Below are 14,795 nucleotides of genomic sequence, written 5' to 3'. Positions count from 1 at the left end.
AAAAAATATTTGTATGTGGTTTTAATATCCGTTGCCCATTGGTTGCTGTTCTGCATTTTAGAAAGATCCATTATAGTTAGAAGTAAATACAGGCTGCAGGTTTATCAGCCTTTTGGCGACTGTAAATTTCCTGCAACAACTTTAAAGGAAGAGTTTTGTTTCCAGTAACTGGAGTTCCACATAAAGAGGGCATGTTTTAGCAAGAAAGGCAGGCTAAAGCACTAAACATTAGAGAGGAAGGAATAAAAGGAGGCAGGGGTTGAGAATGGAGGCTGCCTTTCTTTATTTGACAGAAAAGATTTCTAGTTTTAATGAAAAAATTACAACAAAATTGGAAAACTGGGACCTGAGAAAGACCCAGGAAATAGAAGGAATGTTTTGCTTAGGATTCTTGCTGGGAAGATTGTTGTGTTAGTTAAATGTTGATGAGTATAATTCTTTCTGTCCTTTTCACGGTTGGACAAAGCATTGGACTATGCCATTTACCAGAAAGTACCTTTTAAACTGGCTATTAAATAAATATAAAAGGACTAATCATCTTCAAACTTTAAAATAATTTTTAAATTATAAATGTTTGGCAATAGAGTTGGCCCTTCAGGATCTTGTCCTACTCTGGATATTTAATACACACTTTCCTAGGCTTCAGTATAATTTTTTTCATGATTTCTAAGGTCCTATGACTCAAACCCCATTAGTTCTTGATAGAAAACACTTTTCATTCTTCCATAGGGTGGTCCCTGTCCCTGTTGGGTGTCTATGAATTACTGATTTTTATGAAATTATCTGAATACATCTTAGGTATTATTTGGGATCCCATTTCCTGTCACCTATGACAAAAAATATTTTAAGCATATGAATACCTTGTAGCTTATGAAACTCTGAACATACATATACAAATATACATATATTGCCTATCTCACATGTATTCAATAGTCCTCTGCCGCAGTCATCTACTTTAAAACACCCCAATGTTATACATGACTTTCATAAAGAAATCCAAAGTCTTAAGCACTGTGTACAAGGATTCTCCAATTTAGCATGTACCTTGCTAAAAGCCCATAGACTGACTGGTCCTTTCCCCAATGATTCCTAAAGAATGAATCTGGAATTAGGTCTGAGCATTTGCATTTCCCACAGATTCTCAAGTGATGCTGAGAATGCCATTGTGGGAGTCCCACTTTAAGAAACATTCAAATACAAATGTCCAAACTGGACCTTTTCTTGTCTCTACTTCCATTTCATACCTCTGCTCTCTCTGGCCAGTGTTTGGTGGTCTTTTTGATTCCCAGTCTCATAATTCTCTTTATTGCTTCTTCCCATATGTTGAACACCTCTTAGCACATAAACAAAGTAACTCCTATGTGATCTATCTTACTATACTGAGTTCCTTTGTGATTTACTTTCTTCTCTATACAGCTTCATTACAGAATTCAACATCACTAATAAATATATTATTAAATGAATAATAAGTAAATCCATTAATAAATGGTATTATCCCATTGTTAATATGAGCCTGTTTCTATATATATATATATATATATAATATACATATATATGTGTATATGAATGACTATAGTTTATTAAGGTTGATAAATAACTTATTCATTAAAATTCCACAAGTGCCTAATATAGCACTTTTGATATAACCTATACTTGATAAAGTATCAATGGACAATGAATAGATTGATGAATATGAAGTTAATAGACAAAGGCGATTCATTCTATCATTCTTACTATGTCCATACTTGGCTCAGAGCAAATTCCCTTGCTCCCTTTGGATGTTGTGCTATTGCTTTCAATGAACACTTCATTCTGGAAATGTGTACATTCAATCTCCAGGTGAGCTGGCAGTTGCCCACTTATATCACTCACTTAATCTTTCCTGGTCAGTGCAAAGAGACAAACTGCAGCGTAACCATCTGCAATCACTTCAATACCTCAAATAAATACCAATGAAATGGTAATCCTTGGTTCAATTTTTGTTACTCAAGATACAAAATTTGGGATTATTTCAACACTCAGCTGAAGATACTTCTTTGGGATTTCAATTATATTATAATAGCTGATAAACATGTGAGCTTCCAAACAATTGTTCAGGGAAACCTTTTAAAAGTCATCTATTCTTTAGTTAACTGAAAGTATAATGTATTTCAGTAAAAAATGATGTGCTATTATATTTTAAACAGATCTGTTAAAGTGGTTTATAATGATTGCCGCTGATGTTATAGATTTAGATTATTTTCTTTCTTTTCTTGAAGTACTAGGAAGATTCCCTTATGAAAAGCTTTACAGTATCTTGGCATCTTAGCCATAACCTATATAAATAAAGCAGCATCTTGAGGAAACATGACAGCCAAGATTATACCATTTTAGTAACCGAGAGATATAGCATGGTTGGAGATGAATGTTATCAAATTAGATAGGAGGAAATGCTATTATGTGGAATTATAGATTGGCTCCACTTTCATCTTCAGATGAATATTGAAGACTTGAAGTAGCAAACAAAAAAGAGTAAATACGTGGAGAACAGTAACTGGAGTCTTCATGAAATGACAGGTGGGAGGTAATAGGTAGATGGTGATCAATGACTTCAAGTGGGTTACCTGGGGCAGGGTGGGGAAGGGCAAAAGTGCTCCATTTATGTTTTATGTGCAGGTCTTCTCTTGACTTGAACCTTTGTTTTTCTTGTCAGGTCTCATTGTGAGGGAAGTGAGCATTGAGATTTCACGACAGCAAGTGGAGGAACTTTTTGGGCCTGAAGATTACTGGTGCCAGTGTGTGGCCTGGAGTTCAGCAGGCACTACAAAGAGTCGGAAGGCATATGTGCGAATTGCCTGTGAGTTATTGCATGTGGCCATTCTTGGGTCCAAACTGAAGGGAATGTTTCAAAGCTTAGACAGTGGTTGATCAGATATAAAAGAACTCTAATCAGAGTTCCCATTCAAAAACTGCCCCCAGAGTTCTTGCTTTTGAAGCATAGTTCCTCTGAAATCACCTTAATTTTTTTCTTTGAAAGTACTGAGGAACTCCCATTAGCTTTAGACTTGTTTTTAGAGATGGTGGCCAGCAGACCAAAATAGAATCCAATGTTGTCTTTCATTCTGTTTTTTTGTTTTGTTTTGTTTCTCATTGTTGAGCAGTGTTTCTATGGGAACTAGAAGTTCCCAGGCCAACGTTCCCTGGTTATGCTGAAGTTATGCTAGTGCATTGGAACACACCCCCAAAATGTTAATTTCTAAAACAGTATAGCTCAGAATTGTGTAAAGGTGCCTCTCAAACAAGGACAATCAATGAAATGTAAGGACCATTTTTGTTTCACACTGTTACAGAGATTTCTTTGTAAGGCTTCTGTGCTTCATGATATGCTAATCTGGAGGGATGAGCCCTGACCTCCACAGAACCCCTTCTCAACCCCTAGCCTTCCCACTGGGACAGTGGGAACAGTGGGAAGGCTCATAGAGCCTACATTACATGCCACATCGTCAGTCTTTCTAACGGGTGGTGTGGTCACTGAAAGTCATGTTTTATTTGCTTAAATTTACTAAATCATATTTTGTGGTAGCTGTCAGTATCACACTACTGACTGATGTCAACATGCTCATCTCTGCCTTCCCTTCCTCTTGATCTAGATCTGTGATGCTTCCCAATGAGCTAGCATCCCCATGTCCCCACTTCAGTCCTCTATCTAATCAGTACAGCCTTCCTAAAACACAGGCCTCTTCTCACTTCCACCCCATTTCACAATAGCAGAGAATAGTCAAATAAATGCAAAATTCCATATCAAAACAACAAAGACTAGGTGGCTTAACAATCAGAAATGTCTTTTGCTGTAGCTTTGAAGGATAGAGGTCCAAGATCCAGGTGTCAGCAGGCCTAGTTTCTCCTAAGGCCTCTCTGTACTTAGCGGACAGCTGCCTTCTTATTGAGTCCTCAAAGGTGTCTCTTTGCGTGTCTACATTTCTCTTTCTTATAAGACATAAATTGGGTTGGATTATGACCCATCCAGACAGCCTTATTTTCAATTAACCACCTCTTTAGAGGCTCCATTTTCCAAAGGCCATCACATTCTAAGCAACTGAAAGGTGTGCTTAAGAATATGAACTGGGGAGGGACAGACAGCTTAGTGTATAACAACTACAAGCCTGTGACCTATCTCCGTTACCAACACCTCCCTCCTGGATCACTAAGGATCTCTAAATGGTATTTGGATTTGAACTATTCAGGTTTCCGTGCCCTTCATGCCTACTTGTTTCAGCCTGTATTTACCTCCGTGATTTTTAAAGGCCAATTTCTTCAGCAAACATCTAATCAAGATTATTTGTTTTCTGTCCTTGGACAGTTTTACACTTTGGGAGTGAGCTAGTGAGACAAGGTAAACTCTAGATAAAGTAAATAATGAGCAGGTGGGGACAGATGAGGTGTGCTGTGAAAGAAACCAAGCAGGACCAGGGCAGATGCTGTGCTTTGGAGAAAGGGGCGTGTCTGCTCTGGAGCTGAGCTCTGACTCCCTGCCAACCCTGGAAGCAGGAGAGAAGGAGTTATGTAGAGAGAACTGAAGCAGACAAGTAGGACACTTGAGAATCCTAGACAACAAGAGAACCGATTGAAGGCCTGGGAGTCGGGAGAAAATGGGAGGTGAAAAGGTAGGGCTTGGCAGGTGTCGGACATTGGAGGTTTAGTATGGTTTGGAATCTCTCACTAGTGAGAAGCCCATCTCACCTCCATTCACAGAATCCCTGACTGCACAGCAATGAGAAGCAATACTCAAGAGAAAGGTAAAAAGTTAGGAGGCTTCTACTTGGGGCCTGTGTGGGGCTGACACAGAAGGGAGCAGTAAAGGAGTAGAGACTAGGATTCTACACAAATTTAAACATAGACTTAAAGGCTTCTATTGAGTGTTGGGATGTGGGTGTGAGAAGATGGGTGAAAATTTTTATTTACGAAACCTAAAACTTTTGACAGGTTTTTATCCTTTCCCTCCCTTCTTTTCCAGCTCAGTTGTCTGTTTTTGTTTGCTTGTTTTCACTTGCTGTAGTATTGGTATTTCACAACAGTGTGATCCTTGCAGTGAAGAATTCTTTTTTACATATCCTTGTATCTTCAGGGCTTAAAACAATGCCTAGGATATACTTTCTGTTTAGTAGATGACTCTGAATGAAATTCCTGATGAATAATTCCTTGTGAAGCTTATGGAAACACTGAAGATACATGTCCCTCTCTAAATCTATGTAGGGATTTGTTTCATGTCCTAAATGAATTCCCCATTGAGTAGCTATGATATGAGAGCCTTGAAGGATAACTATTAACAACTGCTCTTAGGAACAACATACAAAGGTTATTACAGATGTTATGTGGAGGATTACATCTTTTGAATTGGTCACAGGGAGAAATTGCACTGTTGGCAATACCACTAGAAAGCTTGGAGCTGTGATGGCCCTTGGGATAAAGGAAACAAGGGGCGTCTGTTACTTCACATTGCCAAGTCAAAGGATATAGGTTCCCTCTTCAATATCTGCTCTCACCTGCTTATGACCCTGGCTGAAACAGCTTCTTCTCCCAGAACAGGTCCCAAAAAGGAGGGAGGGTTTTACCCCACACTGCCTATAGGTAGGATGAGGCTTGAGAGAGACCCTCCACATAAGATTTAAATTAATTCAAACTTAGCATTCAGTTATACTGCAAAGAGAATTGTGATGGAAGTTAGCCTTTATCACATCCTTCTACATACTCATGAGTATCAAGTACAGTAAATATTTAAAATTGCAGCCTAGACTCGATACCAAATTAATCCACAACTGCTTTGAAAAGGCTGCAGAGTTCCACACAATGGATTCTTATATAGTAAGTTTTTTAGGTCCATAGATTATTAAGAGATTGTGTTTCCAATTATATATATACATATATGTATATATCTATGTATATATATATATGCTTATCTTTATTTTCTATATTAAAATTAGATAGGTGTATGTAAAACCTGTCTTTATTTGCTAAATTTTCTAAATTTCACTCTTTAACTTCTTGCTTTTATAGAGTTTGGCATTTTCAAATAATCAAAGGCCCAAAACTTCCCTGGTACCTTCTCCCTCTGGTGAAAATTCTCAAGAGTAGATGCTTATAATTTCATAAGTAATTGAACTAGCATGCATGTGACCAAGGCATGCCATCCCCACATGACTGTTTATTCACACAGATATAGATCATGATGAAACTCAAAGAAAGGATGTCACTTTCCCTCTATCAAGGGTACTGCCTGCCAAGTTGACCTTCCTCATGCAACACAATGTGTGTAGTTCTTGAGTCTTCCCCACACCAAATAAGCTTTGGATTCAAATGTGCTTTGAATAGTGATGTTGGATAGTTGTTCATCCCATAAGCAGCAGTTCCAGTTTATTTTAATTGGAAGTTGAACATAACCATAAAGCAAAGGTTAAATCCCTATGATCAGTAAACTCTATTCTGATTGTATTTATACTCTTCCATCGTTCTTTCATTAAAAAGCTCTATTTTCAGAAATGTATGAATAGGATGAATGAATAATTAATGTTTACACCCAATAGTTCACACATCTAAACTCTATCAAATAAAAAATTACTTTGTGATACAATCTGAAGAAAGGGAAAATTAGAAATTTTAAACTAAATTGTTTAGTAAGAAATTAGCTGCAAACATACCTTCCCTGATCAAACTCCTTTTACACTACTGATGTCAGTTTTCCAGGGCTGGGGTTGTAACTTCCTGTGCAGAGGGAAACATCCTCAGAGAGCACCCAAGAGCATGTCCCAGCAACCATCCTAAGGAGAGGGTGGTTGTTTCCCAAGGGCTTCCAGTTTAAAGCCAATTTGAGAAAACCAAGATATAAGAGAGGAAAGGAGAATCCAAGCACACAGTTGACCAATGCTGTCAAGGGAAGGTTTGGGATCAATTTTCTTGCTGTTATAGATACTACATTAGTGGCAGTGAGGGTGGATATTCTTTGAGTGTTGTCACTTGGGAAGAAAGGAATGATGTGAAAGAGCAACTATAAATGCAACAGTTAAGAGTATTTGACTCCAGACCAGGCTGCATTATGTTCAAATCCTCCTTCCGTAACTGACAAGTGAGATATTGCTCAGATTATTTAACCTCTCTGAGCCTTAATTTCATGAACCAGGACATGAAAATGATAGGATTACTTTGAGATTAAAGAAAATAAATTTTCCTAGCATGTGGCTGAGTGTCAGGACACAAATCAAGTGCTCAGTGAATGAAAGCAGGTGCTCATGCTACCAGCTACCACAATCCCAAAGACTCTACACACTTGTTTTAAAACTCACACATATTAAGTTAACTTAGAGAGTGAAAAATCTCTCCTTCCTACATGCCTTGATGGCCATCTCAGCTATCAATCCAGGAGGCTGAAATGGTCTTCCAATTCACACAACATGGGGCCATAATTTTTCCTTGCGCCTGAGGGTAGAAAAGTGAGCCACATGGCAACTGCTCTCCTACAAATCTTGTGACAGTGGGATGTGTATGCACAGAGAATCCATCTTCCTAGAAATGTCAGGACACTTCATTGGAATTCCTCTTGAGACACACATACTAACCTGTAAGTCACAGTTGTCTCACAGAGGCTACTGACAACAGACAGGCATCAGACAGTTCTTGGAACGAAAGCCAAGTTGACCTTTCTGCCCTCTTCCCACAGCTCACTGGGCCTTTCCATATGATCAGAATTGCCTTTTGAGCCACCTGGAAATTTACACCAATCTTTCTCATATTTGTGGTTCGTAGTATTTAGCACACTGTCTTCTAGGATAGTTGTATCTAATAGAAATGTGATGCCATCAACATCACTCACCTAAACTCTACTAGTGTCTATTCTTTCAAAAGCAAATATATAAGCAAATGAAGTTAACTTTAATAATGCATTTCATTGTCTCATATGTACAAGAGCATTTCAACCATATAAGGCATAGAAATAAGTATCAAGGCACAGGTGGCAACTTTTCATACTAATCTTTGGGATCTGACTTGTGCATACTTATCTGACCTCTGAATTAAGATTGCCCTTGAGGCACATGCTTCAAAACTCCACATGGCTAGTCAGGACATATATTCTATAGAAGGACCATAGTAATATTAATGGAAATATTGCTGAAACATTGCATATGTACTATCCACACTTTGTAGGTACAGAAAATTGAAAACAGAGAGTACAAAGTTCTAACTGAAATCCAATAGCTAGAACAGGGAAAGGCTTTGTCAATCCAGGAACTAAACTTATGCTTTTACCAACACACTGAGAACAAATAAGGGAGGATATGACAGAATTTTGTTGCTGCTTCTTTTGGTTTTAGTTTTGATCATGTGGAAGATCTCAAGATCATCTTTTCCATTTGATGGATTTTTGTAAGCTCGTTTTATTTACAGTATAAAAGTATGAAGGGTCCATAGCTTCCTACATTTCTCCTCATTGCATAGTATATATAACAACACCCATGTCCTTGTTCCCAAAAGGCAATAGCATGGTTCTACAGACAGACAATTTAAACAAGCCTTTCTTTCCCATCTCAAATATTCTTCCAGCTATATAAGGCAAGCTCCCCTGCTTATTTCAGTCATGTGTCTACTGAAATTGCCTCCTTGTGTGGGTCTAGCACACCCAAAGCCTGACATTTCTTTAAGCACTTATTTTTCTCTTATCATTTATTTTCCTTTGTTTTAATTGTCTCCCCTAGAAGAATACAGTTCCACTCCCCACCAAGTTCAAGGACCTGTTTGCTTTAGTGTTGTAATCCCAGTATCTAAAACTAGTTCCTTGCATGGGTGGACCTGTGGTAAACAAATGAAGATAACAAATAAATGAAAATAAAGTGAAAACATTGGGAAATTGGTGGCACAATGCTGTATTTTTTTGTTCATTTAGTAACACCAGTTTATTTTCTGAGGGACTCAAGGATATCTCTAGGGATTATCTCTGTGCTTTCCCACAAACACCCATAACCTCTCCCCCTTGATTTCTTGCTGCTTCTTACAGTATTTAGGGATTTCCACTATACATTTCTTGATGTGTTATATGCTCATAGTTCATATTGTATCCCTCATGATTCTCTTAGAAAGTCAGATCCATGTGGACAAAGATGGTTTTTTGTTCAATAATGAATCAAAAAAATCTAGAACAAAAGATGCCTGGGACAGTGTAGGTATTCACACTGTCACAGAGAAGTGATTCGTTAGCAGTTCTGTGTTGAGGTATCTCCAGTTAATGGTACTTATAATCTCATGAGTTATCATGCTGCTTTGTATGTTCATGAAAATCATGTCTTAGGGCCTTTCATACTACACTCCAATTTCCTATTTGCTTGTACTACTTAGCATAAAAATTCATTAAAAATTTTTACCGAATAATGTATTTCTTTGACAAGCCATTCTAAATGACATGGTCATACTATGAACTTAATACTTTACAACTGAATGTCTTGACAGAACATAGCCGAATTGTCAATACCAAAATACATAGCTAATTCACAAATGTGTATTTCTGAGTTTTGGATCCAGTTCTTTACACAATCATTGAGCCCCCCAGTGTCCTGTTATAAGTGACAGGGTCTATATTTTGATTTCAAAGAGATTGACTACATAGTTTAGACATTGTTATATAAGGGAGAGACTGGAGAGATTTTTTTTAACAACTTTGCTCTTGTTTTATTTAGAACTCAATAGTTATGTAGCACTAAACAGTTTACTGCCGTTTATATGATAAGATTAAAAGCCAGAGCCCATGGCTGAATGTATTTTCCCAAATATGTGTGCTTTTGTCTATGGGCAAAAGCTCTCAAGTTTCATGAGACCTCACAAATTCAAGGGCATTTATAACCCACATTTTTTATGGGAAGCACAGACAAGCAACTGGTAGAAAGCTATTTCATGCAGTTACATTCTGGGGGAAAGTCATCCATCCCTATGTTATAGGTAGGGTGTGTAACCCACAAAACTAAAATTGGCTGTTAGAGTGTATTTTATGCTATATGAAAAGGGAAGTTTATAGCTTAAATGCTTAGTTGCTGTGGTATCATCTGCAAGCATTGCATCCTTTTTGTACTCACAAAAAGAAGCCCTTAATGTTTGGAATGTCAGCTTCCCCATCCATAAAGTTGGCATGTTTCTTATTATTTATCCCTAAGACATACCTTAAAAAATATGGAGGTGACATCTAATCATTTTTTTCTGAAACTAAAGATGCAGTATGAATATAAAAGTGTGGCCTGCATGGCTGTTACTCTCTTCCTCTTCTTTGTAATAGATGTCATTTGGACTTCTAACTCTAAAATATTTTTTCCTAAAAAACCCTTTGGCAAGACTTTCTGAATACAAATGTGTTTGTCCTATAAATGCCCTAAAGTCGAGAAATAAGAAAGAATGGCTGGGATGGCACAGCTTTACTTGAGGGACTGTGTTCACTTGAGATTCATCAGTTTAAATGATCTCAGTGCAATGAGGGAAAGCACGCCTTGGTACATTAAAGACATTGCCAGCATGCCCTCCTGCTGCTATGCTTAAAGATGCTGGCCTGACCTCTATCCTCAGGTATGAATTGTGATGTTGTAGAAGTTTTCATGGTCAATTCATAAAAAGAGCCAAAAACTTTAGCTCTTAAATGGCAAAATAAGGTTATAAAGAAAAGTCAAAATCTATTACCTTCCCCTGTTCTTCTTTAAACACTGTTGTTAGCCAAAAATCAGTACACATTCTTTCACTGTCCCTATCTGTGTTCTAGCCACTGCCATTACACAGCAATCCTATTATGCAAGCCTGTTGTCACTCAGTTTTGTCAATAACAAACTGGAGGTGGGTAAAGATTAGGAAAGTTGTGTGAGTTTCCCTTTTACCAACTGAAGGATCTGAAACTTACACAAAGTCTTTTTTCTCACTGCAGTCAACCTCAGTGCATGCAGCTATGGTCACATGAGCAACCCTTGGCTTTACTGTTGGTGATAGCCAATGGGAGCAGTTGATTTGGTTGCTGGGTGGCTCTTTGCTTATCATTTGCAATATCTAAGAAGAAAGGGCAAGTGAAAAAACCTTTTTTATTATATTCCTACATTTTAAATTATAAGCAATAAGTTTATTAATATGGTATTTTTCTGATTTTTTTTAAACAGCCCACATCTGATAATCTGTTTCTGGGAAAGAAAGCCATGGTGAATTTTTGGGCCCTAAGATATTAAGTCAGGCATTTTTCACTTTTAATAAGTGTGCAAAGCTCTAAAGAGGATTCTAACTCTTCCCAAATATGCTCTGTTGCTTGGTTCTGAGCAGTTATTTCTTGTTAACAGCCAAATTTTGTGATTTAAGCATAAATTCTATTCTACTGTGACAACATAATTAGCCCCTTCCATCATCATTAGAAGACAGGCACATTTTTCCCCTTTAAGAATACAAGTATTAATGTCTTATATGACTGTAGAATTATTTTAATTGATAAAAGCGCACTTTGAAAATGCAGTCACTTTTTTTTTAAAAAATCAAAGGTATATTCAGTGCCTCTGTCCATCGCTCTTGTAAAAGGAATTAGTTCAGAAGTAATTTAAAAGTAAAAATCTGAGAAGCGCACTAGAGCTACTGTATTTTCTTAATGGGAGGTCAGATGCCTGTCAAAGGTCTAGAAGATGGCCAGCAGAACATCACTAGCTCTTACCTCTACCTCAGGCTAGAAGGGTTGTCCGGTCCTCTGTATTGCTGGAGAATAAATCTCTGAGACTGAATAACCAATGCCCCACTCCTATCTTATTCACTGCTCTAGAGCTGGGATTAAAGGTGCGGGATCCCAAGTCCAGAGATCCCCTTTGTGTGAGCTGTTTCTCTTTTAGACTAGATCAATTTTGTGGGACCTTGAACTAACAGAGATCTGTCTGCCTCTGTCTCACGAGTCCTGGGCAGTGTACCCCACCACTGCTCAGCTTCTATAGCTAAATGGTGTGGTGATGGAATTAAAGGTGTGTTTCGCCATTGCCATCAAAGACTTTCACTTGTCAAAGAGTGTGGGGACATTTATGTTGTATGTGGTTATCAAGAGTTACAGGAATGACAACTTGTCTTCTCAGCCATTTCCCATCTCTGGTGTTAATAGTCTGCATCTATTTAAAATGGCACCAGTCTCTGAAGTTCATACATTTATTGCCTAACATTCTTTCTGAAAGTAGATAAGAGAGTATAAATTGAAAATTATTAAATTTTAATTAAAATATTAGGCATTGAATCTTTATAAAATAAAGCTCCCAAAGGTAAGCTTTTGATTCTGCATCTAAAAGTCATAAGCAGCATAGCTCTGGTGGAAAGTCTGAGGGGGTGGTCCTCTGGCAGGAGGAGAGCATAGGAAGCGTGAATTTCCAGCATTTTCAACATTGTATTTGTTACAGCAGTGACCTCAAAGCAGCATCAGGGGCCTGTAGAGGCCACAGAGGATTTATCAACTATTGGCTTAAACCCTCAAAATACTGTCCCACTAATATATTTTGATAAAGTTTTAGATATTTGACCACATAGTTACTAAACAAAAACTTGTCCAAAAATCCACATTTCTGACTTGAATTAGCAATTAAACTTAGGGTTGTGGTCTTCAGAGCCTGCATTCCTTTGGGTTTCAAGCTGCAAAGGTAAGCAGCAGGGGAAAAAGAAGTGTTTTGTTTTGTTTTGTTTTGTTTTGTTTTGTTTTCCTACTTAAATCTGTTAAAAATTTAGAAGAAGAAAAGAGTGGCCCATATGGGTGAGTGATAAGTTTCAAGGAAAAGAAGTGATGCCTCCTTTTCTGCTGTTTGTGTTACATGCATGTTCCTTATAGACATGGAAGATTGAAGCCCTGTGTGAGACAATGTCAGTCACCAGCCAATAGAAAAAGGAGCTCCTCTGATAACTGTGAAATCACCAGCAAGAATTTGTTTTTAGCCTAAATGGTTAGAGCCACTCTTTATGACCATGTCTTCCTCATCACCCAAGGCTTCCCAAGATGCCTGTGGTATTTGGCACTGGGGTATATATCTATATGTCATGGTAGACCAACCAACTGATCATCAATCCATGGATCTCAGACTTTAGCTGTTTGCCTATAACTTGTGGGGATTTTCAGAACCAGATCTCCAGAGGCCGACCTAAATAGAAGAGGTCTGTTTTTAGCAGCTGTAGCTGAAAATCCTTGGATTTCACCTTGTGAAGTTCCCATCAGTCATTGGTGAGTCCATACTTGTAACAGCCTTGTCTTGCATCAATTACATTTAAGTAATAGTGACAGTGTCAAATGTAGGCTTGCCATGATAAAATTTTCTAATATCGTGGGAAAATGAGCTTCAGGGTTAATGTTTACAAGGGTACTTGCTATATGCTAATGTGACACTGAGGATTTTATAGGTGTCCCTGTAGCTTTTGTAGATCTGAAATCACTTCCTTCTTAGAATATTCACTGCTGTTTCAGCTGAAGAAACTTAGGTAAGGTTTATGTAGTCAAGTGGTGGAGTCAAGACCTGAAACCACATTTGTCTTCATCAAACCTGCTCTTATGTTACTCTTCCTCCCAATTGCTTCCAGACCCATCCTACAATGACCTACAAAAAAAAAAAAAAAAAAAAAAAACCTCTATGTCATGAGATCCACTGAGCATATACTCACATGCAAATACATGTATATATACAACTAAACATGAATAACACGTAACATGATTCATGGTGCATATCAATATTTTCTTTTTATTCTGTTTTACTTCATTGGTGCTGACTCTTAATCCTCTGACAAGAATATATCACCATTCAAAGAGTTGTGACAGGGTCTTAGTGTCATTCAAAGTGTAAATTTCTACGTAGCAGGACACAAAAGTGAATATTAGCTTTAAGTGAACCATCTTCAGGTATCACTCAAAACACCTACATTTGGGCTGTGTAGCATGAATGTTTATTAACAATGCCCCAAGTCCATGGAACTCTAATTTCAAATGTTGATGATATCCTTCTTTTTGTTACAATAGATAAGACATTTAACACACTATCTGAAAGAAACATACTAGGAACTTGAGAAGGGAATAAGTCTCATTGTCCCCAAGCTGGATTCCCAGCAAAGGTTTCATGCAAAAACTAATCAAAAGTATGTAAAATGCGTAAGAAATTTTTCTCACGATTAAAGACTGTAATACAGTTTAAAAAGCAGCAATAAACATGAAATTACACAAGAAAAATACAGAATATTACATACTAGAGTTTATAGATCATTAATGTGGTAAAACTCTATAAGAAAATGACATTTAAAAATGCATACATGTGTCATTATATTCTAGAATTTTCTGTATGTAGTGTTTATATATTAGCCGTATTTAATGTTTTAAAATCTTCCAAACACTGTTGATATTTAAAATGTATTTTAATATTCACACAGCCCTATGGGGTATAAATGAAAACAAAACCCAAACAATATCAATAATGTAACATTGTCGTTATGCCTTATTCTATGTAAATGAGAAATCTGAATTCCAACTAGAACAGTCTACAAAAGAATAGAGAATTTGTCAATTTACAGAACCAATCTATCATAACAACTGAATTTTGTTTTCTAAAATTACTTTTCTCAGGTAAATCTAAAAGACTGGACATTTTAACAAGTGCAACTTGGAATTAAGTTATCCTTTGTAAAGGTAGCAGGGTTGGTCACCTGCTTAAATATGATTGGGGGGTCTTTTTGCTAACAACTCCTCACCTCCATCCCACATCAGCAGGGCTCTCAAGTTCATGGATGTTAGTTCAATCCATCATATTCAAAGCTGAGACCTG

General features: G+C 37.4%; 1 protein-coding gene across 2 annotated transcripts in view; it reads left to right on the top strand.

The window, feature by feature from the left end:
- Unc5c (unc-5 netrin receptor C) overlaps positions 1 to 14,795 on the top strand; it is a 349,129-nt gene that overhangs the window by 233,281 nt on the left and 101,053 nt on the right. For both annotated transcript variants that reach the window (XM_035451642.1, XM_035451641.1), the window contains exon 3: positions 2,693 to 2,836. In XM_035451642.1, the coding sequence (XP_035307533.1) occupies positions 2,693 to 2,836 (144 nt within the window). The remainder of the gene's footprint in view (positions 1 to 2,692; positions 2,837 to 14,795) is intronic.

The sequence above is a fragment of the Cricetulus griseus genome (genome assembly GCF_003668045.3).
Source record: "Cricetulus griseus strain 17A/GY chromosome 1 unlocalized genomic scaffold, alternate assembly CriGri-PICRH-1.0 chr1_0, whole genome shotgun sequence".
NCBI lineage: Eukaryota > Metazoa > Chordata > Mammalia > Rodentia > Cricetidae > Cricetulus > Cricetulus griseus.
This window is presented reverse-complemented; position numbering and strand designations above follow the sequence as displayed.